This window comes from Cyrtonyx montezumae, unplaced genomic scaffold (assembly GCF_038088225.1).
Source record: "Cyrtonyx montezumae isolate F1298 unplaced genomic scaffold, pur_monq_1.0 scaffold_0, whole genome shotgun sequence".
In the NCBI taxonomy this organism is placed as follows: Eukaryota; Metazoa; Chordata; class Aves; order Galliformes; family Odontophoridae; genus Cyrtonyx; species Cyrtonyx montezumae.
In genome coordinates, this window is record NW_027071824.1 from 8,938,605 (window position 1) to 8,963,952 (window position 25,348).

Consider the following 25,348-nt stretch of genomic DNA (forward strand, 5'->3'; position numbering starts at 1 on the left):
ATAAAATAAATAGAGTAAAAAAAAAATCAGTTAAACAAAATCCTGGTGTGTCGAACATTTACTCGTGTATGAAGTTAGCTTCCTTCGACAGTTATTCACATAGAGGAGGGCTGTGTTGTAGGCATTGTTCTTCTGTAAAAGTCTTCTACAAAAAATATTTTTATACAGGTGGTCGGTCATTGATGTGGTTCCAGTACTGGTTATTACCTTGCTCCTCTGTAAGACTGGTCTGCTACCTGTGAAGGCTTGCTTTTTTTGGAAAAGGAAAAGTACACTGATGCAGTCTTTCAGATGTGGGAGTTAGCATAATTCTGCTTTATTTCTTCAGTGCAGAGTGGACTGGGATTCAGTCTGAATTCCAATCAGCGAGGGTGGCTGCTGGCCGCTAACAGTGGTTAACACTGGCCTTGGGTTCAGACGGGGAGGCATGGAGTTAGCTGGGCGGATGAGCGGTGGGGGAGGCTGATTTAGGGTTGGCCTTGGCTGAATAAATCGCACCTGTTGTTGGAGCGGCGGAGGCTGACGGTGGAGAGCAGGAGCAGCAGGAAGCGCTGGCCGAAGTAACGGGGGTGGCTGATTTAAGGTTGCCATGGGAGGGGTAGGAGCTGGAGCAGAGGCCTGTGCTGGAGGTGAAGGGCCTAAACACTGAGTGGTCGGAGTGCTTTGCGCCTGCACAAAGGACAAAGACAAGATTGCGTGAAGAGCCGTCCCTGCCGGAACGCGACGCCGTTGGGGTTGCCACTGTCCACTACACAGGAAACAGCATTTAAAAAACAAAACCGAAAAACTGAGAAGTGACTGAAAAGAAATCGCCAACCAAAATATTACAGACGGCAGAACTAAAAAAATCTATGAAGCAAGAGTCTTCTTTCTAGAACAAGAACTGCATTTTAACAATAAAACAGTAACGTGATCGGCACTGCGAAAGGTGCGGTCCTGTTCCCAGCGGGTTAACGACATTGGCTGAAGTTCTATGCAAGCTTATCATCATTCTTTAGAATGTGGTTTGCCACTCCACACCACTTAACCTTACATTACATCACTAAATAAAATGCTGTTCCTCAACCCATGCTTACTTATATCTGGTACACAAAACACACCTCATCTTCTTCATCAGTGCTCTTTCCTGATGGCACATTAGAAGTATTTTTTGTGTCCTCCCCTAAAGCAGAAGCATCACCATTAGAAGCCAGGGTTCCTTGTTCCGCTTCCCATTCCTGCAATACCTCCTCTAAGTTAAACCGACGCCTGTAGTTTACAAAGAAGTTCTTCACTTGGCCAACAGTCTTGTTGCCAATTACATCTGCAATAGCTTGAAAATCTTTACCATATTTGCGGACACCTGGAAGGCAAAGTAAATAACATAGCTGTGAAGGATCAGTCAGACACAGCTACGTGTGATGTATTTATAGAAAGATCCTATGGGACCTGCAAACCAAGGACTCGCTAATTAGGAGGATTTCTCAGTTATGAGAAGGCCTCAATTTCCATTAAGACAAAAAAATTTAATTGCATAGCTGTCAACACATAAATCAATAACTTTATTAGAAGGTCATTACCCACTCTTCTTAAAAATCCTGGCTTACTCACCAAGCCTCCCAACCTAAAACCACAGATATCTGGCCTCTGATAAACCAAGTATATCTTTTGGTGTGCACGGATTAAAGGCAGAAGCCCAGGCTAAATTCTAGAAGGGAGTGGGAGGTTAACTGAATATATGCATATATGTAACAAGGTACAAGTGGCACGGGTTGACACATTTTTAGGTTCCCTCCACACCGGCTGGCCACCACCTGTGCAGTAGCCAGTCAGCAGGAGCACTGAGCACAGGGGCACAGTTCTGTACATCACCATACACTGCTTATTCCTCCACTCGTGACACGCTGCACTGAGGCTAAGAAGTAACTGGCAAGCATTCAGTGGGCAAAGACATTTTAAAGCTTTAATTCGTCATTCAAGCTGGGTAAATGAACCTGGGGCTCTGGACAACCACCTAGCAGAATGTAAACAAATATAAGCCAGTGGTATCTGTGTCTAAGGCAGCCTAGCACCAGCCTCCAGGATCAAGTTCTGCAGCAAGGAGCAGTGGGACAGAAGATCTTTGCACTGCACTTTTCACTTGTTTTCATGTCCATATCAGTATGTTACCACCAGCATTCCACAAGAAAGCATTGCTGATCCTTTCAAAAAATCCCAACATTGCTTTTTAAAGTTATAAAATGACATCTTAACGTGGAAAAAACACATTACAAAATGTTGTGGTTTAGCCCCGAAATCTAAACTGTAATCTGAAATTGTTGACTCTGTTTATTATTACTCTAGTTCCTCCTCTCCCCTGCTTCAGGAAAAAAATCCTCATCCTAGAGAACAGTTATTTGTAATCACAAGTTGGCCAGAGGTGTGGAACCTGAAGAAATGAAAGGTCACATGGATGTACTCTATGGCGCTGCAAAGCACACTCGTCTCAATAAACAGAAGACTTGATTTTGCACATAGCTATGCATGAGCGAATTACAATTTGACTTCTTATAGCTCCTTATAGCTACAGTGTTTAGAGGACGGGCACTCTGTCTCACCACAGAACTGAAGTTTGTTCCCGATTTCATGTGTGTCTTCAGAAAATGAAACAAAATATTCCAAAAAGTGAGAGTTGTTTCAAAGCTGAAAGCTATGTATCTTCTCAACTTCACTGTTAAAAGAGAATGACCTTCCTCTTTCTCTGATGTTTTCTACTTTGTTCATTAATAGGCACTTCTGATGTGGCACTTACTGCAATTTAAGAGACAAATTCATCTCTAGGATATTAACAATTACTACAGCTGAAGCTGATGTCACAACTGTCAAGAGCGTGACAACGTTATTTACCATTTTTCTTGGGCGCACAAAAGAATCCAACCACTCTGCCTGCCAGAACCTTGGAAAGAAAACAAAAGGACCCAGCAGAGACTCCTGGGATAGTGCATAGGTATCTGGGCAAGGCAAATACAGGGACTTGGCTCTGCATATCAGTTATTAGCTAATCCCCTGAACAGCTGCGTGCACCCACTGAGCACTCCCTCCTGTGTTTTAATGTCTTTGGATTGCCCTATCATTACCACTCTTACTAATTTATAATGATCATGAAATGTCTACTGCAACACATTTACACTCTGCAGAATTCATCCAGTGAGCTAAGTTCCCAGCAGAACAAAGCACATTTTTGTTCATGAACTACTTCAGCCTTTTTGTGCTTTAAGGGCTTTCTGTTATTAAGCTGTCTATACCTCTCCTTTACCCGTGGAACCGAACCTCTTAGCTAATTTCAACTACAATTGACAAAGACGAGGTCTTAAGGTCTACTTCCAAGCAGACAGTTTGAAAACAGAGCATCATGCCTTCAACTGAGAGCCCAACTACGGGAAACATCTAAAGAAAAGCAAACATCAGTTCAGCTACACACAGCATTACCCATTTTGGACTTTCCAGAGCGTTATTGAGTACTGTACAGCATGGCCACAATGACTTCATCTATTAGGATGTAGTAAAGCACATTTATGTCACATCAGAAACAGAAATTCGGTATATGTGTAAAACTGTCATAAAATATAAGATGTTGGCACATCTGTAAGTGTTGATGCCAACTCATCATTCTTTTCAAATCTGAGCACATTACGTGCACATCCTTATACAAATTCTGTGCCAAACAGCAACCAAATTATTTCTGAAGTGTTTGATACATTATTCAGTAAGAGTAATTTTATTAGGCTGCTGCAAGAGAAATTCTAAGCACAACTGCATACCCTAGGCATGAATGCCTCTCCAAGGGCCCATCTGAAATGGGCCCTGATAATAGGAATCCTTCAACCTTCTCTGAACTTTGCCCAGATAAGAGGTGCACTTCCAACATATGCATGCTCATCAGTGTTTCATCTTAGATTTCTAAATCAGAGAAACTCATAAAGCTGAGTCTCACATTGCCTCCACTATCTAAAGCTGCATAGCACACAATTCCAGGCACACAAAAACATTAGCTGGTTTCAAAGCAATATAACACAGCACCATGATGAGGCAGAAACAGTTAACCACAACCTCTGTGTTACGACAGCTGCAGTTCCAATGTGGTATGATTATGGCGCTCCTTGCAACTAGTTGGCTTACGTAGAGTTTGGATCCTGGTTTTTCCCAACTATTTTCCACTGCAAAAAATCAAGCCTGCTTTTCAATTCAAATTTTGCCATTTTGAACAAGCCCTAAAACATTTTTTGCAAACACAATTTTCAAATGTTTTAAATCTTAGTTTAAAAAGATGACTGTGCTCGCACATCTCTGTACACAGTTTGTAAGTCTACAACCTCGCATGACAGACTGGCCCACTGCATTAGTGACTATTCAGACAAAGTCAAACAGTAACTTGATTAATACTGCAAAAGGTTGGCTCAAAGATCTAAAGCCTGAGTTCTTGACCCCAGTGGAAGCAGCCATGCTACTTTTAAAATTACATGCTCAGTTCTATTTTTATTATTGTATTTCAGCTATTTTTCAGTTACTGCCAATCTCCTGAGATTAGCCCACAGGCTACGAGGAGTTAGTTCATGTTTAGAAAAAAACAGAACCAAAACTGTTCTACAGCAGATTGTTTTTCTGATTCCATGGAGGAATTACAGAACAAATTCCAGAAATGTCACCTACCTGCTTAATACTGATGATTTTTATAAAATTATTAAAGTATGTGCCAAAATACATCAATGTCTTTGACAAACTAAAACAATTTTAAGTGCACAAACTAAATGTCCCTACGCTTGGTTCAACTGACAAGTTCAAACCTAACACACACTTTGGTAGCTCTTAGGACAGCAACCACAACTACTTTCTTTTAAGATCTTTTCTTAAAAGATCTCTTTTCAGAGCAAAAGCTGGTGTAGCACCTTCAAACATTAGGCTTCTAGTTCAAGCAACTATTTTGAAGGAAAAGATCAGGGTCCGTGCTGTTCCTCATCCTGGGGGATGGGACTGACACCTACAATGATCACATGCTGGGAGGGGATAACAGATAAGGATGGGATAAGAATACTCTTGGCTAAAGTGTTCTCCTATCCCTGTGTTAGGTAGCAGGCAATGAAGGAAACTATAAAGAAGACAGTACATAAAAGAAGCTCATGGAAGTTCAGTGAAAATGGATTTCTTCCATTAAGCTTGGTTTCTCACCCCACTCTTAAGTATTAAAACTGACTACCTTTATAAAGTATTCCATCAAGGAGAGACTAGAAGACTAGAATGCCTCTCCAGGCAGTTGTCACCAATCCTCCCTTTTTTCTCTCCATGTTCCATTTTCCTCATTTCCACTGTTGTTTACATTCTGCCATAGCTGAACAAAACTCAGTGCGTTCTTATTACTTCCCAAACTGTTCCTCAGTTAGAGCTCTAACAACTAAACTCTGAAAACAGAAGGTGATTTGAATCTGTTCACAATGAACCTGGACTTTCCCCACTTCTGTAGCAAGCATTCTACCTATTAGACTACCACATCAAAGATAAGCACCTCCATGTGCTGCATTTGGGAAGCAACTTAAGAAGTGAACTATTTAGCAATACTGAAGGAACTTAGGACAGAAAGCCATCTGGAGATGCAAATCTCAGTTTCAGAGGCATGCAAGTTGAAAGGCATGACACACCATTCTCTTCAGCATTTCCATTCACATTTTGAAATAAGCCTAATTTCGGGTTCAGTCACCTGGCCAGTAACTACCAGGTATGGTACACCTGGCAACTTTATACTGATACACTGATCAAACTGAAGGTTTTGTACTCAAAGCTGAGTTGCTCAATTTAAAGCAGGTGAATATATATATATACATACATATATATATATACATTTAACTTAGCTGATCTATATTATTTTACAAAAGGTGATAAATAGAAGTGAATCAACGTATAATTACTTTAAAACAGTAACAGGCTCTCTAGATGTATCCTTTGCACATTTCTTCATCAGGCAGTGCATTTTAAAGCAAGACAAGAATCAATTTTCCTTCTTATAAATGAAATGATTGCAAATTAGTCACATCAGCAGACTGCTAGAAATTTTTGGAGTTCTCTCCTCCAATGTGATTATTGGTTCAGCATCCACTCAGGACTCTTAAAGGCCTCCACTGGGTAGATATCTGCTCTTTTATTCCCTTAAAAATAGAGAAAAACAACTGTTCTTTGCCATAAAGTAATTTTATTTCTGCCTCTTCCTACAGCAAGGATGTGGAAAGATGTCTTAAAAATGTTTGCTTCAAATGTTGTTACTCCAGCTACTACCTCAGGCTTCCACTTTGGAGAAATTTGTGTAAGGTTATTTAGAAGATGTTTGAAGGGATTTTTCAGTATTAATACAGCTATTAAACCCAGCTTATATTAAATCTTAAATAGAAAAGCTAAGTGAAAGACTAGGGACATGATGCTTGAATGAATATGTTAAATATTGCACTATTTTTGCTGTTTTCCTAGTAACTTCCTTGTAAGACCAGATAAAAGTTCAGCTTACTTTAGAAGGAAATATAAGCACATGCCTGAACACCTCTTCAAATCCTTAGCATCAGATTTCAGGTCACTACTACTATTAACATACCTTGTACTGCAAGAAGCTGCTCTTCTGTGGTCCAACGGGCATTGATTTTCTGATTAGACTATTAAAATCAGAGAAATGGCACAAAGATCATTAAGATGCTTCAACAGCTGTAAAATATCTCAGCATTAAATGTATTTTAGTTGCATTACAGATTGTAACATAAGTAAAAATCTCTTGCGTATAAGCCATAAATCTATAGTTTTGCTTTCATGAAGAGGAAGTAGCATTTAAGGAGTTGAGCTTAGATCTAAAGCAGAGGAAAAGCTACAGCCATATACAGTTCCTAATTTTACCACCCATATCAGAACTTGTGCACAAGCTAATGATCTTTATGCAGAATTTGAATATATAGTTAAAGGTGTCAAAACTAGTAGAAGTTGGTGTTGGGAGTCTTTTACATTCATGTTATGTCTTATATGCGAGCCTTTCAAACGACCAAAAAAGAAAACTTCTGTAGTAATATATCACTCACTTCAAATGCCCAAATCATATATACAGTGGTATTTTCACAAAGAGCATAAACTACTTTTAATCAGAAAAACAGTATGAGTCAATGTCATCTCCCTATTGTCATAAACAGATACATTTCAGTTTCTTCTTCGTATTGATTCTGCTTGTTACTACAAAAAAAGAACAACAAAGCCTACTACTAATTTCTCATAAAAAGACCAGACAGACTCACCACAGCATGTTATTCAATGGATCCTGCTTAAGCTGCTGCTGAAATGCAAACACTACGCTGCAGCAAAGCACATTTCTGTAGCTTCCCACTAATGTAAGTGCAAGGCCACAAGTTCTGACATTTATTCTGATTTACCTCAGGAGGTTTGAATTCTTCAATCCCGCCTTCCATTTTCTGTTTAAGTGCACTGTTTACTTGCTTAGCATTTTGAACCTTGGTCAAAAACAACAAAGTTAATCAGCTCCACAAAGAAAGTTGGTCACTTTACACATATATCTTCACTAGGATTGCCACAAGTGTACCTCCTAAGTTAGAAAGAGAAATATTACGGTTTAAGGCTTCACTACTTTTAACCATTTTTTAAAAAGTAAAAAATAAAAAGTACAGCACAGTTCACTATGGAGAGAAAAATATTCAAGCCAGTTTTTCAAAAGAACAGTTGCCTGCAAGAGTGTTAAATGAAGGACATGAAATGCAAGTTTTGGTAACAATACGTGTGTTCTTGAAGAACGCAGAATAGTCTAGACACAAAATTCGGTTCCTAGATTGGTAAGAGAGAAGTACTGTATGTGCAAACTTCTTCCTTCTCCAAAAAGTACTTTGAAAAAGAACAAAAGAATAAGTATGAGATGTTTCCAGTTAGTTGCTTCTGACAGACTGCTTTTTACTGATCAGTGATTGCGATTCCCTTTACAGATGCTCGTTGAAATTACTGAAAGCACATAAACAAAATGCCTTAGCCTACAGAAAGAAGAGAGCTTCTAAATTGTACTTATACATATCTATTAACCACTTAAACCTGATAGTGATGCACACAAGGTAACACAGTAAGAAGGTGGTTTTGCATACTATGTTGCACATTTATTACAAGAGTTCTTTAAGTGTGGACACAAAAGCAGACAGCTCAGTAGGAGATTCCATAGGCTGCATCCCTGAGATCACTGCAAGAAAAGAAGAGAAAGACACCTCAAGGATGTAACTCACCTACACTCAGATTAAAGAGTGAAACCCAACTATGCTATTTAGTCCCAAAGTCCTGCTGTGATAGAAGGAAGCATAATTATCCTGCAAAAGAATACAAGGGAGCAAAAAGCCCATTAAGCCCTTTGTTTACTCCATGATTTTGCAATATGGCAACTCTTGGTGGTCTACAAGGAGGCAGAAATTCCAGGAGATAAGCCTTGGACTTGTAGCCACGTCGCTCCTAGGAAAGCAAGCATACACATATTGCTGTGCCCTTAGAAGCTGAATAGACTGCGTTTCGATTTTAAGTGCCACAGGTTAACTTCTTCATGCAAAGGAGGCAGGCATTACAAGGGAAGTTTCTCCAAATTTAGTAAGAAGCAGAAAGCTCACCAACTCAGAGAAATAACAAGGCCAATTATTTTTTTCCCCTTATACTTTCATGTTACGTGGGGTACCGCAATTTGGAAAACAGCCACAATGTTAATCATAACAACTTCCACCACTTCATTGGCTGTATTTTCAATTGTCACAGATGTTTTTACCAAACTAAGAAAAAATAAAATGAAATATAACTTAGGTTTTCTCCTCTCCCCAGATAAATAATGTTTTTTTCATGCCATGCTCCCCCCCAACCCCTTTTTAAGGGGATTGTCTTGTTTCACATTATCCACAAAAGCAGAGAAACAAAAAAAATAAACCAAAGAACAGCTAGTGTCCAGCATTTCTAGTGATAACTGTGGAACAAAATAAGGAAGACTCACATTAAAGAAGTTTTGGAATCTTCAAAGGTAATCTTATAATCTACAAAATCATGACAAGAACAACTTGAGATGAAAACAAGACCAATAACCCGTGGTACCTGTCGCTTTAATGAGATTAGCTCCATATCCAGCTGTCTAAGAATTGTGTTGGCTGCATTGGGACTACAGGAAACAGCTATCACATCTTCCTGGGTCAGGTACATGCCTTTTGGTGGACGGCATTTGGAACGCTGAGAATGGTGGCGATGCTGCAAGCTCTGATACTCTCTTCTACCCAGCCCTATCTTGCTGGTCTGAACAGGCTGCTCATTATTGCCCTTTAATTTACAAGAAATAAATCATTAAAGAATAACAGTGTCTTACACAGAACTTTTCTTAAGAATAACACATCGCATAGCATCATAACATCATACTTAGGATAAAAAAACCCACACCCCTAACTCAGTATCCTCCCCTGCACTCTCTACCCAAACTAAGTTGTTCAGATGAAGTGATGTAGCACACTAGTCATTTGCTGGATAAGCTGGCTGTAGGTTTAGAAACGTCCATTTTTCAATCTCAGTTGTTTATTTTTTTTTCCATAAACATAGCTGAAAATACAGAATATGGTATCATATTCACATCTGAATACTGTGGAATACTTAATTCCTGAGGGCAGCAATCAAGAACTTTTTATGTACACAGAAGCTAAATATTTACACCACATGTCTAAACCAAGCAATCAGTGGATGTGTGCCTTCACTTTTGGTCAGAGACATGGAGACATCAGGAGATGGTTAGGGAGAAGAATTAGAGAAAGTCTGTCAGGACTGGCAAGATTGCACAGTGGTGCTTTTCCCTGTTGCAAGCACTCTAGCTTGCAAAGTGCTACTACTGTTTGCTTTCTGAGAAGATCTGAGATCTGGAACAGACAATGGATTTATGTTTGCAGTCTATGAAATTCCAAGTAATTCAGCAAAGTTAAGCCTTTGTTTTTCATTTCTTTGAAATGGAAAGGGACACTAAAGAGGAGATAAAGTCATTTTTTGCTGTGTTGATATATTTGGACACCTAAGAGAACAAAGTTTCAGCTTTGCCCTTTATGGGCATTGTTGGTTAGTCTGTACGTATACAGCTTTTGTAGAGCAACTGGGTAGATGACCTACAGACCAGGAATAGAAGGAAAACTGACTTGGAGCAATGCTAAATCCCAGAACAGAGATAGGATTCAGGCTTTTTGCTACACCAAGAAGCTTCCTATCACTCCTCCCTGCTGGCATCCATGCAGGTTAAAAGTAGGTGGTCATCTGATCACAACTAAAAGAAAACAAATTGCAGCAGCCACAATCATTATCTTCTGGAGCATTAGTACAGATTAGCAAAGAGTATTTTGCTCTCCTAAGCTTGACCTTCTGGCACATCCTCTTCACAGCTAATGCAACATCTTAATCCAGTCCATGGACTTCATAGAGGTGATCTTAAAAGCACTTAAAATATTTGCTCCCCCTTCAAAGTTGACTTAGAGCCTTACATCTTTGACATTTAAAAATGCCAAGGTTAAGTTTATTTCTAGAAAACAAATTGTATAAATGGGCTAGTTCAGCATTGTCCTCTCAGTGTGACATTGCAGCTCCCTTCTGTTTAACCAGGATTTATAGAGAGAACATTCTTTCAAGTTTTTGTCCTGCCAGGCTAGAGTGTTTGGCTTGTTTTAGTTTTCTCTGGTAAGATAAAGTTTCCATTGCTCTGCACTTTTAAGTAGCCTATTTTGCTTAGGAAGTAAAAGTATGTAAATCCCACCAGAAATATTAAATCACAGAATTATCTAATGCAGATCTAAACAGATGAACAGAAATGGCAAACCTCTTTGTCCCATTCCTAAAAGTCTGTGAACATACTACTTTCAGCCTGGACTGTGTGATTCAAACAATAACTAAGTAAACTGGATCAAAAAAAGTCATTATTCACAAAGGGCTTAGGCAGCAACTAAAACCAACAGATTGTAATAACACTGTTACAAATGACAGATTAAAAAGTAAAAAGATTAATTATCAGGGCTTGTGCCATTTCAAGTCCTAAACAGCACATTTGGGCACATTAGAAAATAAAATAAAATCTCAAATTCTTTTACAGAAAGGAGTATTTGCAATTGGCCTTTTTTCCTCCCTAAGACAGTTATAGAGAAAAAGTTATGTTGAAGGTCACTGCAAAACTGAGAACAGAATCCAGCACCACCAGTCTCTTACTTAGCATCATTTCTGTTAGAACTATGAAGTTCTATAAACAATCCTAGATAACTATGTCATGGTCCTATAAGGATGCTGAGATTTCATGCCATCTTTCATTTTTCCAGGAGCGTGAATGCTCAAATTTTAGGAAAATCACAAAGGTATTAAGTTGATCAAGGAAACAAATGAACATCTATACACTTAACTGTGCTTTTCTAGTCTTGTTCTAAATAGCTTCACATTAGACCAAAGAAAAAACAGTAACCTCAATATACTCTAAGCACAGCACTTATCTGTAAAGCTAACAGCAAGTGCTCATTTAAGGAGATTTTTTTTCTGCACTTCTACTAGTAAGAAGCATCTCAGTAAAACCACAAATCAGTTGAAATGCATAACCTCATTGTGGCTTTGAATGATTAAAAAAAACTTAGGAAAAAAAAGTCATTTAATTAAAAAATGCAAACGTTTAATTTCCAGTAATTCACAACGAATAAAATTGTAAACACAAGATAGAGGTAGGGGGAATGCTGTTTTAACAGGTAGTGATGGTAGTAATAGCACACATCCCTCATTAACCATAAAAAATCTCCTGAAGATGCTTCAGGAGATTAGTGAAGGTTATGAGATATGTATTATGACCAATGAATGGCAAATATATATGTATATATACACGCACACACGTAATTTATACTGAAAGAGATCAAGACCCTGATCAACTAAAAACCCTGGGATGTCATCAGGCAGCAAACATGTAGATGTTAAATCTCTCTAAGATATGTTCTTCATAGTAATATAGTCTCAGAAAACAAACAAACTGACATTCACCATTAAGTTATCTGTTACCTCCTTTTTGGCTTCTTTTTTGGGATCATAATCACTATCATTTCCATCCATTGGATGAGGTTCTTCTACGTCATCATCACTGAGGAGAGATGATAAGAAGCTGGTCATTTTAGCCATTTTTTAATCCCTGATATGTATCTTGCTAACAAAAAAAAAATTACCCTAAAATATCTTAAGTAATCCTGATTTATAGCTATATTATGAGACACTGCAAAGTTATTTGTAGTTTTCAAAATAGGGCAGCTACAAACATGTTTCCTTTTAACTATGATAAACAAGCAACCCTTAACTGCAGTTTCAAAACCACTTGTAAGACAGTATTACTGGTACTGCTGCCAAGAAATTGGTGTCACCTTTTCTCAGTTCAACCACTTGTGCCAGCATCAACACTTACATAGTCAACTACATCAAGGGCAAAAATCTCCTTTGTTTGTCAGTTTAGCTTTAACAGATCAGTTTTCCAACCATTGCACCTGATTTATGAATAAACGCTTGTTTAATTCAGTGGGTATCAGAAGAGGACACTAAGATGGGAAAATTCAGGGCTGCTTTTTCACTAATTTAAAGAGCTTCAGAGGGGGAAAGAGAAAAAAGTAAACCTGCTGTATTAATTCAAAGACATAAGACTGAAAACACTTATTTACACTATCTACAATTTCTGACTAATATGAATCTAAAAAGAAAGCTCTAGTTATTATGAAAAAGTCCAAAATTCTGTGTCAGAAGTAAATAGATGATCCTCCATGATTTTTCAACTATAGGATCACAAATTAAGAGTATGAATTTTAATTATCAAGAGGTATTTCTTTTCAGTAACATAATAAAACACATTCTTTTAATCTGGTTTATGTTTCCTAAATGTGGAAATGCATACCTTCTTATATAAATGATTATCATTAAGAAATGATTATGGTACTAACACAATCAAATTATTAAACAAGTTTAAAGGTGATGGGTAATACTTAAGCATACTAAACACAATATAATTGTAATTTCATAATAACTAGATGAAATGTTGTTCTCCTCTACCCAAGACAATTTAACATTATTTTGAGCTCTAATTCTCTTTGACTGATAGTAGTTCAAAGTCACTGAAAATAAGATTTATCTAAAATATATAAAACCCACAAAAACACCCTCCTCCCCACAGAATAACACTAAATAAGACTTTCCTAATGAAGTGTTATTTCTATTATCATATGCCTCAACTTCAAGTTCTTTAAATTTCTCCTTACAGTTACCCAGTGGGTATTCAGGCATGTTATTACAGCTGATACTGACCAGAGCAATATAGCTCTTATAGCACAGGTATCAAACCCCTTGCAGAACGCACACATCACTACAGATGCTCAAACCTAGAAATTCATGCTTAAGTACAACAGCTGTAAATTACTCAAAAATTTTACCTGAAAAGACTTCTACATTTTTTATCTTTTACCTAAAAAGACTTCAGTCTCTAATTAGCTACTTAACTTACCTGTCACCTTGATTATTTCTATTAGCAAGCTTTCGAGCCTGTCGATCCATCAAACTTGTCCTAGAGCGAGTTTTTTTCCAAGAATAGTAGTATTTTACAAGGCTCGCAATAGTCTTGTCTGGAAGCTAGAAGAATTCATTAACATATTAATACAATTTTTTGTCAGCATTCCACTAAGATTGTAATTCTGTTCTATTTACAACCACCTTTTCCCAACCATCTGAAATGCGTGGATGGCATTGAAAGGAGAGAGACATATTTTGTATGCATTCAAAAAAAGCTGAGGGGCAGGGCAAGGAGGAGCTTTTCTTTTTAGAGACAATGCTGCATCTTACAAGATGCATGGAGAAACTAACTTAGATCTTATATTCTAAGTTGTTCCTGAAGCATTGCTGCAGAAATCGGGACAAAATTTTAGCCCAGTGGGAGCCTTTGTTCTAATACATCTGAACTTCTTAATGATTCTGATCAAAATGTTACTTTACCATTTGCTGGATCCTGTGAAAGCTCTTCCCATGGAAGCTAAATGCTTGTTCAAATAGGACTTTATCTTCAACTGTCCATTCATCAGGGAAGGGAGTGAAGTTAGGGAGATCCGCAAGGGACTTCTCAATATTGTGTTTATGCCAAAACAACATGCCGAGAGCCTTTGAAAAGAAATAGTCCCTTTTTGGATTTAGTCAATTTTCTACATTGAGAAAAGTCACATAAAAGAGAAAAAAAAAGGCAAGCATTTATTTTAAATAAAATTGACTATCAGAACCCCTTCTCAGAATACAATTACAATTTTGTTGGCTCTGTACTCATAGGCTACAAAATTCCCTTTGGTGATGGTGTGAAGAGTGGGCACATCTGTACTTGATCATTAAAGCTATGACAGCATGATCAGTTAAGGTTGGCATGGCAGCAGTAGTTCTAAAGTACTATAAAAAAGGTTGACAGACTCAAATCTGACCTGCTTTCTTCCTTTACAAGTACGTATCATCTACACAATTCCATATAGGCCTTCAAGCCTTTATTACCAGCCCACTCAAAAAAAGAAAATAAAAATACTTTTCTGCAGCCAGAGGATCATCCAAAATGCAAGTTTGAAAGCTCAAAGTGAGAGTGGTCTTTCTACAACTCTCCAATCCACAAATAACACCATGGCCACTTCCATGTCACGTGCACCTAATAGGGAATGGAAATTTAAATATATATTCTTACATAGTTGCATTTCTCAATATTTTTAAAGAATTTTAGGCTAGTTAGACTTACTGACAGAGTATCAATGACAGATTTGATGCCAAGTCTGCCACAGGAATTGGGAAATACAGTCCACTCCACTCAGTTTCAAACACACAGTGCAGACATGATAGCCAGTTGTTCCATCAGCTCTCCAGGCCTCTTCTAACAACCCGCATGTAACAAACCTCTTCTGTTGTTAAAATGGTGAGTAACAAGCACTTCTTGCCAAGATAATTCCTATTCCACTGAGAAATGCTTACCAATATTTTATAGTATAAGTTGCTTTAAAATTTGGTCCTTTTGTAGACTTATTTTGAGATCTCTAAAATCTGTCCTCTAACAAAGGACAAACCACATAAACATTGCCAAAGTGCAGTATTCTAGGAATCATAGTGTTAGCAGCATCTTTTTCAGATAGCACTCGACTTGATGAGCCTTAAGTCTTCACTGTTATGAGCCTTCATCCTCCAAGTTTTTGGGGGGGGGGGGGTGATAGATAACAAGGTGGTTAATTTATTAAGAAAATTACAACACAACTAAATGCAGGCCAGCAAAATCTTAACCTGTTCTTTTTAACAGGATGTTGACTGGGAAGCATTAAAAAATTCAAAAGTAATCTTGCTTGTTATCATTAAACCTAGAATTTGATGCCATTTCCCTGTCTCTGGGGGAAGAAAAGAAAAAACGCCTTTTTTTTTTTTTTTTTTAATATTCAAGAGACCTTACCACTTCTGTACCTATTGCAATGAATGGTTCAAAACTGTACCACATTTGAATCATAGTATTAAACACTGAATTTGTAAGCCACTTTCCTACGAAATTCTTTAGCTAAATACACACACAATTGCATGACATGCCCAGTGTATCAAGAAACATACCAAACCTTTCAAAAGTGCACATTACAAGCTGAGCATGTCATGAAAACAAAGAGCTCAATCTTTTGCAGAGAATCCAGACCACAACTGTATGCAGATCCATTTAACTGCAGTGTTTGCTGCCGTGCCTGAAGAGAAACAGCGTTAATTAATGGTAACCACGGGGAAAAAAAGAGTTGTGTTATACTTTTATATTTTAAAAATCCTTTAAATTAGCACTCTCGCTTCATAGCACTTACCTGTTCCACATTGTATCCGTGTTTTTCCTTTGCTATTGCTATATATTCATCCACTGCAACAAAGCAATGTCAAAATTATTCTTTAGTACTTAGAATTCTGCTACGAGGCCCCAAAGAATTAGCCATCTAACGTGGGAAGAGAGTCTTTCCATGCTTTAACATAATACATAAGCTTAGGTCTCTCTAAACGTAAATTATGTTTGTAGCTGTATTCATAGCAAACAGTCTGAAATACAACATTTCATTTTTATGAAGTTCGTACATCAATTAATTCTCAGTGAAAAAATATGTTTTTCTTTTTTTTTTTTTTAACTCACAGAAGCTTTTTTTTTTTTTCTTTTGTCTTTTAAATCAGAAAGCAGCTATTTAGAGAATGGCAAAGTCTTCCTGGACACTCCAAGGAACACAGACATGAGAGAAGTGCTCAGACACCTGTGTTAGCTTTAAATTGAAGTACCTCTGCCATTTGCATTCCCAAATGTTACAAATTAGTGTAATTTATTATAAGTAGATTCTAGATCAATAATTATACATATCCTTGATATTGATATAGTTAATTTTAACTAATTTTAAAATTAACTGTAACCACAGTATGAAGCCAATTTATAATACAGAATACAAAAATTCAATAATTAAGTTATCAACATTGATAATATGTTTTAAAATCATATTTGTGTACATTAGTGCCAGGTTTGAGCTGAATATCATCCATCATTACGCAGTTAGGTCTGATGGAAGTCCTGTGACTTTTGATCTTCAATACGTACACTGTTTTTACAGAAACAAACTCTTCCCATTCACCCATTACAGTTCACAGTTAAGTGGCAATTAAATTAAGTTAAAAGGAAGGACAATTGAGAAAAGGAAATAATTATATTCTCATTACTCAAACGAACCAGAGATGTCCTTGCCATGAACTACTGCCTCAAAAAGTTAATCATACTTCAAATGAGTGAAGTAAACGTTCAGTAATCATACTTGTATTTTATTTCTAAGTCTTCTGCAGTAGTTGAAGGTACACTCCCTCAAATGCAAAGAAGAACGCAGACCTCTGACTCTTGGCAATGCTTAGAAACTGTCGCGAGGATCAGATTCTTATGACTACATCCTCCTATTTTAACTTATAAATCTGGAATTCCACTAAAAAAGTAAACAGCAAACAGGAATTCTAGAAACAATTAATTTAACTCAAACATTCCAATTCCTAAGCAGAATGGGACTTACACTTGGCATCTGGAATATTATGATATGGTGACCATACAAGCATCCCTCCATTATCTTTATCAGTGTATTTTGTGGCACCTGTAAGAAAACAAGCAGGTCTTAGTGTTTATATAAATGTTCTAGAGAACAGCTATTCATGGGACACTAAGTTAAAAGTCAACCACCTTGAGAAGCCTAGCTCAACCAAGATTTTGATTTCCATAGCCATGTAAATTTCGACATTCACAGCCAACCGAACTGCACTGCTGTAAGAAGTAGACAGATTTAAGGGTCTTTCTTCTCTTCTGTTTTTGCTTCTCCTCTACCTGAACTGTAGCAAGGGAAGCAGTTCAAGTGACAAACCTTTCAGGGGGACAAAGCAACTTTTGCAACGTTGATGTGACTTTGTACAAAGCAGTACATTTCAGTCTCTTTGATTTAAAAACATGTGGTTAAAGAAATCTCCCAGTATTGGAAAAGCATCAACTAATAGTTATTTTTTGTGAGTATTCTGCAAACGTGTTCTCCTACTGAAATTTTCAGTCTGTTTGTTTACAACATGTCAACTTCTGAAGACATCGCTCAGCAATTGGAGCGTTTACCCACTGCCAGCACGAACTCCTTGAGGAAGCACCTCAGAGGAACCTCACTCACACCTTTCCTGGAGAAGGGAAGATTTATTTCCTCAAAAACATAATTATTCACTCCATTTTGTGCTTTCACCCTTGATATTAAGATTCTACACCAATTTGAGAAACAAAGCAAAAAATGAACAGTGTTTTGGAAAAGATAACTACTTGGTACCTCCTAGCAATATACTAAGCTTTGTTCTTTGCTCTTTAGTTTGGCAGCATTCTGTATTTGCTATTATCTTTACAGTCTTTAGATCCATTACAATGGTAAACTCAAAAACACTTCAATTAGAAACACTGAAAAAACTCCTGCATCTGCTGAAACACATACAAGTAACTGCAATAAGAATGTACATAGAAGCCATAAAGCATCCATTTCAAAGCATCACACACCAAAACAAAACAACAAAAAAAAAAAACCCAACCTTTCTATGTCTAGTATAAGAGCAAATTCTTTAATATAACATTCTAGATCATAAAAAACAAAGTGTGAAATTTTTAATCAGTTGAAAAGCTCATCTCACAAAGAGTGATGCAAACATGTCACCGTTGTGCCACCTTTTCCTCCAGTTGTTTTCTATCAGCAAAGAATGATTGTTGCCCCGTATCCCCCTCCCTAAAAGTAGAAACTAGGACAACCACTAGAGAATACATCAGTTTATCATCTCTGCTGTGTATGAAATGCCTAAACAATGTGAGCAGACCCTCAGTTTTCCCTTAAGAAAATAATAATCCTGACAGACACCTGCAGACATGTTTAAGTCAAGGACATTGTCAGCTATTGAATACTCAAGAACTAAGGTTAACAACCTACATCCCGAGCCCTGACATTTGTGCCTGCAGGAGGCAGCCAACAAGCAGCCTCAAGTCAGCCTTTTCAGTAGGTCCCAGCCAACTGCTCCTCCCAGATGGCATCTTCATGCTGCCAAAGAGAAAGCAAAGGGTGGCAAAGGCCAGACATCATGCACACAGGTGGGCTGGTACTTGCGTGAAGGCATCCTGTTCCCAGCCCTGAGTATTCATGGCCACTGTACTGGGATCCCTCCAATTCCATAAGCAGGACCAGGCTCTTTCTTCATGAGAACCACTTCTTGTCATTTGTGCCCAAGCGTTTGAATGAGCACTATTCTCCCACTCCTAAATAAAAGCTGAACTGCTTCCCAAAGGCAACATGCTTCTTATGGGCAGAGGCTGGAAACACCAAGCAACATCTTACCCACATCAGGTGGGAAGAGCAGAGGCACATGCCACTAAGGGAGACAAAACCCATTAGGTACATCTCAGACACAAGTCATCCCTCCCCACACACACACTGAGCTTCTTGAGGTTTCTGCACTTTGGCTGCTGCCAATGCTGTCAGGAATCAGTGCTGGCTGGAGATGACAGTAAGCACTCCCTACGGCTTCTGTGAGGGAGCAGCCACAGCACCAGACTGACAGCTGCTACACTGCAGCTCAGCATCAGCAAAAGTCGGGTGTACTTGGAAAACACTGCTCTGCGTGTGATTATAAGTACTGAGTATCTGGAAACATGTGACTTGATAACGACATTGGGGGTGTCTGGCTATTTAATTTTAAAATCCGAGGACTGAATATCTTAAAAAAAATAAAAATTGGGGACTGTAAGGACAGATGACATAGAACAAGATGAAAATTCTACGTACTTCATCATGCCATTCCATTACTTCAATTTAACAAACTATATTTTAATATAGGAAGGTTAGGAGAAAAGATTTGTAAGGAGTACACTGAAATGAAATTCGTAAGCAACCTTAGATGTTCCAACACACTCTTCTTCAGTCATCCTCCAGTGGGAGGATGCACTTCAAATGGGAAGGAAGCATTTCAGCACTAAGTGAGCAGAATTCATTCTAAAGCCTTTGTGCACTCCCATCATACCACAGCCTGTGCAAAATAGAACTCCTGATGCAGCCATATCATGGAGGTCACACAACAGTACAGCACCTTTCCAGGGATGGCACTCTCCACCACTCCTTCCATAAGAAAAAATATTGGACAGCCCCCAATGAGGACACAGCTCTGTGATACCCTGCTACGTAGATGGGTGGGTCAGAAAGCTGAGGCAGAACGTTTTACCTCGGGAACATGAAGTACTGCAGGGAAACCAATAGGAGGAGACAGAAACTAGGGGAAGATGAGATGGCTTATTAACTCAGCAAATTAGGTGAGGGGATCTACAGGCTTTATTTTATTAATGCCATTTATCACAGCAAGTAAATCTCACTACTGCTACATCTAGTGACGATTCCAAGTGCCATTTCCACAACAGCTCTGGCTGAAGTCTTGCCTCTGCAAAGGCTGTATGGGATCTGTTGAATCACGGCCTGAACCACTGATTGATCACCTGAGGTGAGCACTGAGACAGCTGCAGGAGCACAGGTGAAGGCAACGTACCTGTGTGACCTGAAGGGGTGCAGTCTGGCTCCACCTCTCCCAGACCCCATTCAAAGGCTGACCACCACTGGAGAAGGATCTCTTGTTGGAGATCCCTCCCCTGTGGAGTTATTGGTGAACCTCAACCATCTGGAAAAGGTAAGCCTCTCTTTATTCACTAGTTGTCTGTTTACCATCCAGATAAGCCTAGCAAAATATACCATTTTCTTCACTATTTTCTCTGAGTACCACTCTTTTGGGTTATTCACCCTACAAAAGGGCTGATGGGTAGAATGTGGAAAGAGCATGTTTCAGCTTCTCCCAGTTGCTGCTTTCAGCTGCTTCTTGGTGAACCTCAACCATCTGGAAAAGGTAAGCCTCTCTTTATTCACTAGTTGTCTGTTTACCATCCAGATAAGCCTAGCAAAATATACCATTTTCTTCACTATTTTCTCTGAGTACCACTCTTTTGGGTTATTCACCCTACAAAAGGGCTGATGGGTAGAATGTGGAAAGAGCATGTTTCAGCTTCTCCCAGTTGCTGCTTTCAGCTGCTTCTTACCCCAAGGGATGGGCAAACAGCTTCTCTTTCAAGTTACCTTCAACTTTTTTCCAGCCTGAGCTTACTTAGTATACTGCCACAATTTAACCATGAGTGTTTCATTCCTCAACACATTGTAGCAAAGCATAGCTCACCAATATTTACAAACTGAGGCCAAAGGCTCCCAGTTGGATCTGCTCAGAGTTCTCCAGCTTTGACACCACCCAATTCTATCTGAGGTGGATACCTGCCTCCCAACCATGTTCTTAAAGACGCATTTGAAATAACGTAACCAAACCCGGTCCCCTCATAGAGGGGAGACCCTCAGGAGAAAGGGCCTCAGAGCAACTGCAGGAAAAAAAATCATCGAAGTTAGTAAATTAGAAACAGTGTCTACATCCATTCGTGCAAACCCACAAGTATGATGGAACGTCCACTGCATCATTCACTACATTAACAAAACAACAACAAAGCACACTGGCAATAATAACACAGGTGTATGCATGAGGACAGCAAGACCACAGCTTTGTGTGCAGCATCCCTCAGAGATGCTGCCCCAAGAGCCAGCAGAAAGCAAGCAGGGAACAGCACTGGATCTTGCTGAGAGCTCCTCAATCTGGTAACACGTTAAGGATACATACTACTTTTATGCATTGTGAAGTTTTCTAGGTAATGTAAAATTTTGCCATTCCAAAGTTCCATTTTGCCTTACTCCATCTGCTCAGCCCAACCGTTGGGGTTTGTGCACTCGAAACAATGCTATTTGCCTCTTACAGAAGAGTTAACCAAAGGCAAAAGGAAGGCTGTGCATTTTTCCAGGTGGCCTGTAGGAAAAGCGAGCCCAGGCTGCACATCAGAGGTGATCATTTTTATTTATTTCCACGGAGGCAGCGTTAAAAGAAGAGGTGCGGGCGGCGGGCCCCGTTAACAAAGGCCCCGGGCAGGGGCCGCTCTCGGGGAAGGGCATTCCCCGCGCCCAGCCCGCATCCATCCGCCCGCCCGTGGCCTGCGGGGACCCGCGCCCAGCGCAGGGGCCGGGGCCGAGGAGGCACTGCGAGGAACTGCGGCCCAATCCTCTTCCGGTAGGAAATCATCTGACACCCGCGGAGCCTGTTCGGAGAGCAGCGAAGTCAATGGTTGAGCCGAGCATCCCCGGGCGGGCGGCGGGCAGGAGGAGGGGGCCGCGCGCAACGAGGCTGGGCCGCGTTCGGGACTCACCCCGAGCAGATGCACAAAGCGGGAGGGAAATCGCAAACCCACACCATCCCCCCCTCCCTCCCCAACACCACCCCCCCGCGCCGCGCGCATCCCCGCGGACACAAGGAGGAATAAAAAGGAAAAAAAAAAAAAGAAGAAAAAAAAAAAGGAGAAATAAATTATTCGAATATTAAAAAAAATAAAAGAGAAAGAGGCAAAAAGAAGAAGCGATTTTACCGGGCTCAAAGTCGGGGATGCGCGCCTGGTATTCCGCGCCGACCCTCATGCCTACATCTGCAACACAGAGCGGAGGGAGGAAGGGCAGCGGTGAGCGGCCGCGCCGCCGTCCCAGCCCCGTGCCGCGCGGGGGGGCGGGAGCGCCGCCCGGGAGCCCCCGCTGCCGCCGCCGCCGCGCGGGCGAAGCCACCTCCCCCGGCCGCCCCCCACCACCCACGCCCCCCCGCGGATGGAGCCCCGGCGGCCGGCAGGGAGGGGGCGGGGGGGGCGGGGGCTGCCTCCGGCAGAACAATGGGGGCGGCGGGCGCTCCCCGACCCTTTCGCCCCCCCCCCCCACCCTCCTCTCGGCGGCGCGCACACGGCCCGACTCGCACCGTGCTCGTCGCCGCTGTCGGCGCCGCCGCTGTCCGGCTCCGAGTAGGGCCCGTCGGAGGGGCTATCCCCGCTCTTAGGACCGCCGGCGGCCGCCCGGCTCCGGCCCCCCCACGGCTCCGCGCCCTTCTCCATCGCGCGGGGAGGGGGGCTGCCAGGGGGGGAAGTTAACGCGGAGCCGCCATGTTGCCCCCTTCAACCCCCCCCCCCCACTTCACTTCTCCCCCCCCTCCCCCGCACCGCGGCCCCCTCCCCCGGCGCGGCGCTGCCCCGGGGATCCCTCCGCGCCGGCCCGGCCGGATCTAGCCGAGGGGCGGGGATGCCGGCGGAGCCCCAGCGGCGCGGCGGCGGAAGGATTCCACTGGCGCCGATTGGGACTCCGGTCACGCGCGCGCCGCGGGGCTCCCCCGGCGGGCGGCACACGAGTTGGGGGCGGGGACTACTTTCTGGCGGCGCAGGGATCCCGCGAGGGAGGCGAAACGCCGAGGCGCAAAGCCGTCGGCTGCGGTCGCCATTTCGGCGGCGGAGCTGTGATAGGGCGGCGGTGTGAGCCGCTGGGCGGGCGCGGGCAGCGCCCTCGGCTCCGGTGCTCGCGGCCGGGTCACGTCGGGCTGAGAGGAGGCGGGCGGCGCGCGGGCGTGCCGTGCTGCGCTGGCTCCAGGGGGACGGCGGTGCGACGCGCTGCCTTCTCGTTTCTAACTCCGCGTTTATTTATGCGTGTTCTCGATGTTGTCCGCGTCAAAACCGCGCAGGTCTTAAAGATCAAAAAGAAAAGCCAAACGAGAAAGGCGTACACCAGCGGAGCTCCCGCTGCTGCGTGTCGCGGCCGAGCCCTTTTCCCGCAGCGCAGCGCAGCCCGCGCTGTGCTGTGTCACGCTCAGCCCTCCTTACCCAGCGCTCCCGGCAGCTGCCCGCCCGCGCTCTGCCATCTTATTATCCTTGTTAAGGAGCGTTGGCTGGAGCGATGTGGCCGCTGTCATGCGGCGAGGTTAAGGAGGAATGATGGAGTGTCCGGAGCGCTTTACGCCAGGGCTGCGGTGTGGGGTAGATTGCCACGTCTGCAGGGAGCTGTCTTGTGATGCTCGTCTGGAAATCAGCCCGATCCGGTCGCACTGTGAACCTGTGAAGGATGAGCTGATTTACGGGTGCGTATGGCAGAAAAATGGTGCCAAGTTCTGGGAATACTGTGGTTCTTTTTATTTATTTATCTACTTAATTATTTTTGTGTGAGAGCTTTCAGAAACTGAGCACCAAAAAGGAGAAGAAAATAAACGTGTGACTCCTGAATGCATACTGTTCTCTCTGCGTAAGACTCTAGCTGGGAGAAGTAGGAATACCCTTTGGCATTATCAGGGTAAAAGACACAGAACGAAGCAGAAGCCCAGAGATGAGAAGAAGCCATATTCCTCAACATGCTGTAGCTATTCTTGGGATAACTGTGGAGAATGTGGAAGAACCAATTACTGCTGAGGAAAAAATAGTGGCAGAAAGGGCTGCCCTGTGGATATAAGGGCTGAATTTTACTGTTCAAGACATTTCTTCAAGATGTTTTCCCTGTGATTGGTGTGTGGTCTCACTCTGTGTGTCTGATTTCCCTTCTTACCTCTGAAATTTCTGACTCTGAAATTTCTGAATTGCTTGCAAATTCCACACAAAATTAACAAAGAAATCCTAGAACCATAGAATTGTTTGCATTGGAGGAGACCCTTAAAGGCCATCCAGTCTAGCTCCCCTGCACTGAATAGGGACACCTACAGCTCCATCAGGTGCTCAGAGGCCCCCAGCCTGACCTTGAGCATCTTCAGGGATGGGGCTTCCACCTCTTCTCTGGGCAACCTGTGCCAGTGCCTCACTACCCTCATTGTAAAAAAAACTTCTTCCCTGTATCCAATCTAAATCTCTCAATTTGAAACCATTTCCCCTTATCCTATCACAGCAGTCCCTGCTAAAGATTCTTTCCCTTTCCTTCTTACAGCCCCTTTAGATACTGGAAGGCCGCTCTCAGGACTCCCTGGAGCCTTCTCTGTGTCTCCAGGCTGAACATCCCCAGTTCTCTCAGCCTGTCCTTGTAGGAAGAGATATTCCTTCCCTTGAATCAGTGGCCCTCTTCTGGACAAAGTGGTGGTTCTGCAGACAGTGAAGCTCCCACACACTTTGTGAAGGTGGCTGAGTGCCTGCAAGTACCTCAGCAATTGAGCAAAAAATTGTCATGTCATCTCCTATTTTAACATTCACAAAAGAGCTGCTGTAAGGGAAAGCACTCACAAGTACCAGAACCACAGGAAAATCTTCAACCAGGATTTGTAGCTTTTAAATGAATGAAAAAACTGGCAGGAAGTGGGTTGGCTTTAACACCGGTCCTTCCAGAATTAGTTTGAATTTTCTTTAGCATTACTTTCAAAGGATGTGAGATTTAGGTGTGTGTACAGCATTATGGCTGTGTGTGTCAGTCAGCTCTCTTGACTGATAAAACTACTGAATGTCTTAATGAGTTTGTATGGCTTTCAGGAAGAGAGACTCATCAGCAAACATTCTGAGGGGAACTGGAAAGAAAGAAAGGCTCTTTGTCAGTAGGGTTGGGAGGGGGGCTGTCTTATAGAGCTTGCTGTTAATGGCAAGTGTTAAAACTACGTTTTGGAGGTTCTGTGAGAAGAACATAGATTCTCCAGATAACCATAGTTAGCAAATGCCTGTAGTGAGGGGTTTTTTTCTGCATAAGGAGTAGTTAAGACCATTATTTATCCTGTATTTCCTTATTCTTTCTAAGCACAAGCCACACAGAACAGCAGAGTGATGGAGCCAAAGCCTTCAGAAGATAGAACGTGAGCCTCCTTTTGTCCTCCCCCAAACCAGAAGTATTAAAAGCTTAAAATACTGTTTCTACTGTCCGGAGGTTCTTTTTAT

At 41.5% G+C, this 25,348-nt stretch overlaps 1 protein-coding gene across 5 annotated transcripts; it reads right to left on the minus strand.

Moving 5' to 3' along the window:
- Positions 1 to 255: 255 nt before the first annotated feature.
- Positions 256 to 23,182, minus strand: RCOR3 (REST corepressor 3). 5 transcript variants are annotated; one of them, XM_065749951.1, is made up of 12 exons: positions 22,447 to 23,182; positions 22,073 to 22,129; positions 17,094 to 17,171; positions 15,870 to 15,922; positions 14,014 to 14,175; positions 13,529 to 13,653; positions 12,052 to 12,130; positions 9,100 to 9,318; positions 7,410 to 7,487; positions 6,593 to 6,650; positions 1,101 to 1,342; positions 256 to 669 (listed from the first exon to the last, which is right to left on the minus strand). In XM_065749951.1, exons 1-12 carry the CDS (start codon positions 22,577 to 22,579, stop codon positions 325 to 327), a joined length of 1,629 nt encoding a protein of 542 aa, XP_065606023.1. In that variant the 5' UTR covers positions 22,580 to 23,182; the 3' UTR covers positions 256 to 324. The 5 variants fall into 5 exon arrangements, with proteins under 5 accessions (XP_065606023.1, XP_065605949.1, XP_065606103.1 ...); XM_065749877.1 differs by having other exon boundaries at positions 12,034 to 12,130; XM_065750170.1 differs by lacking the exon at positions 1,101 to 1,342 and having other exon boundaries at positions 339 to 669.
- Between the last annotated feature and the right edge of the window lie 2,166 nt (positions 23,183 to 25,348).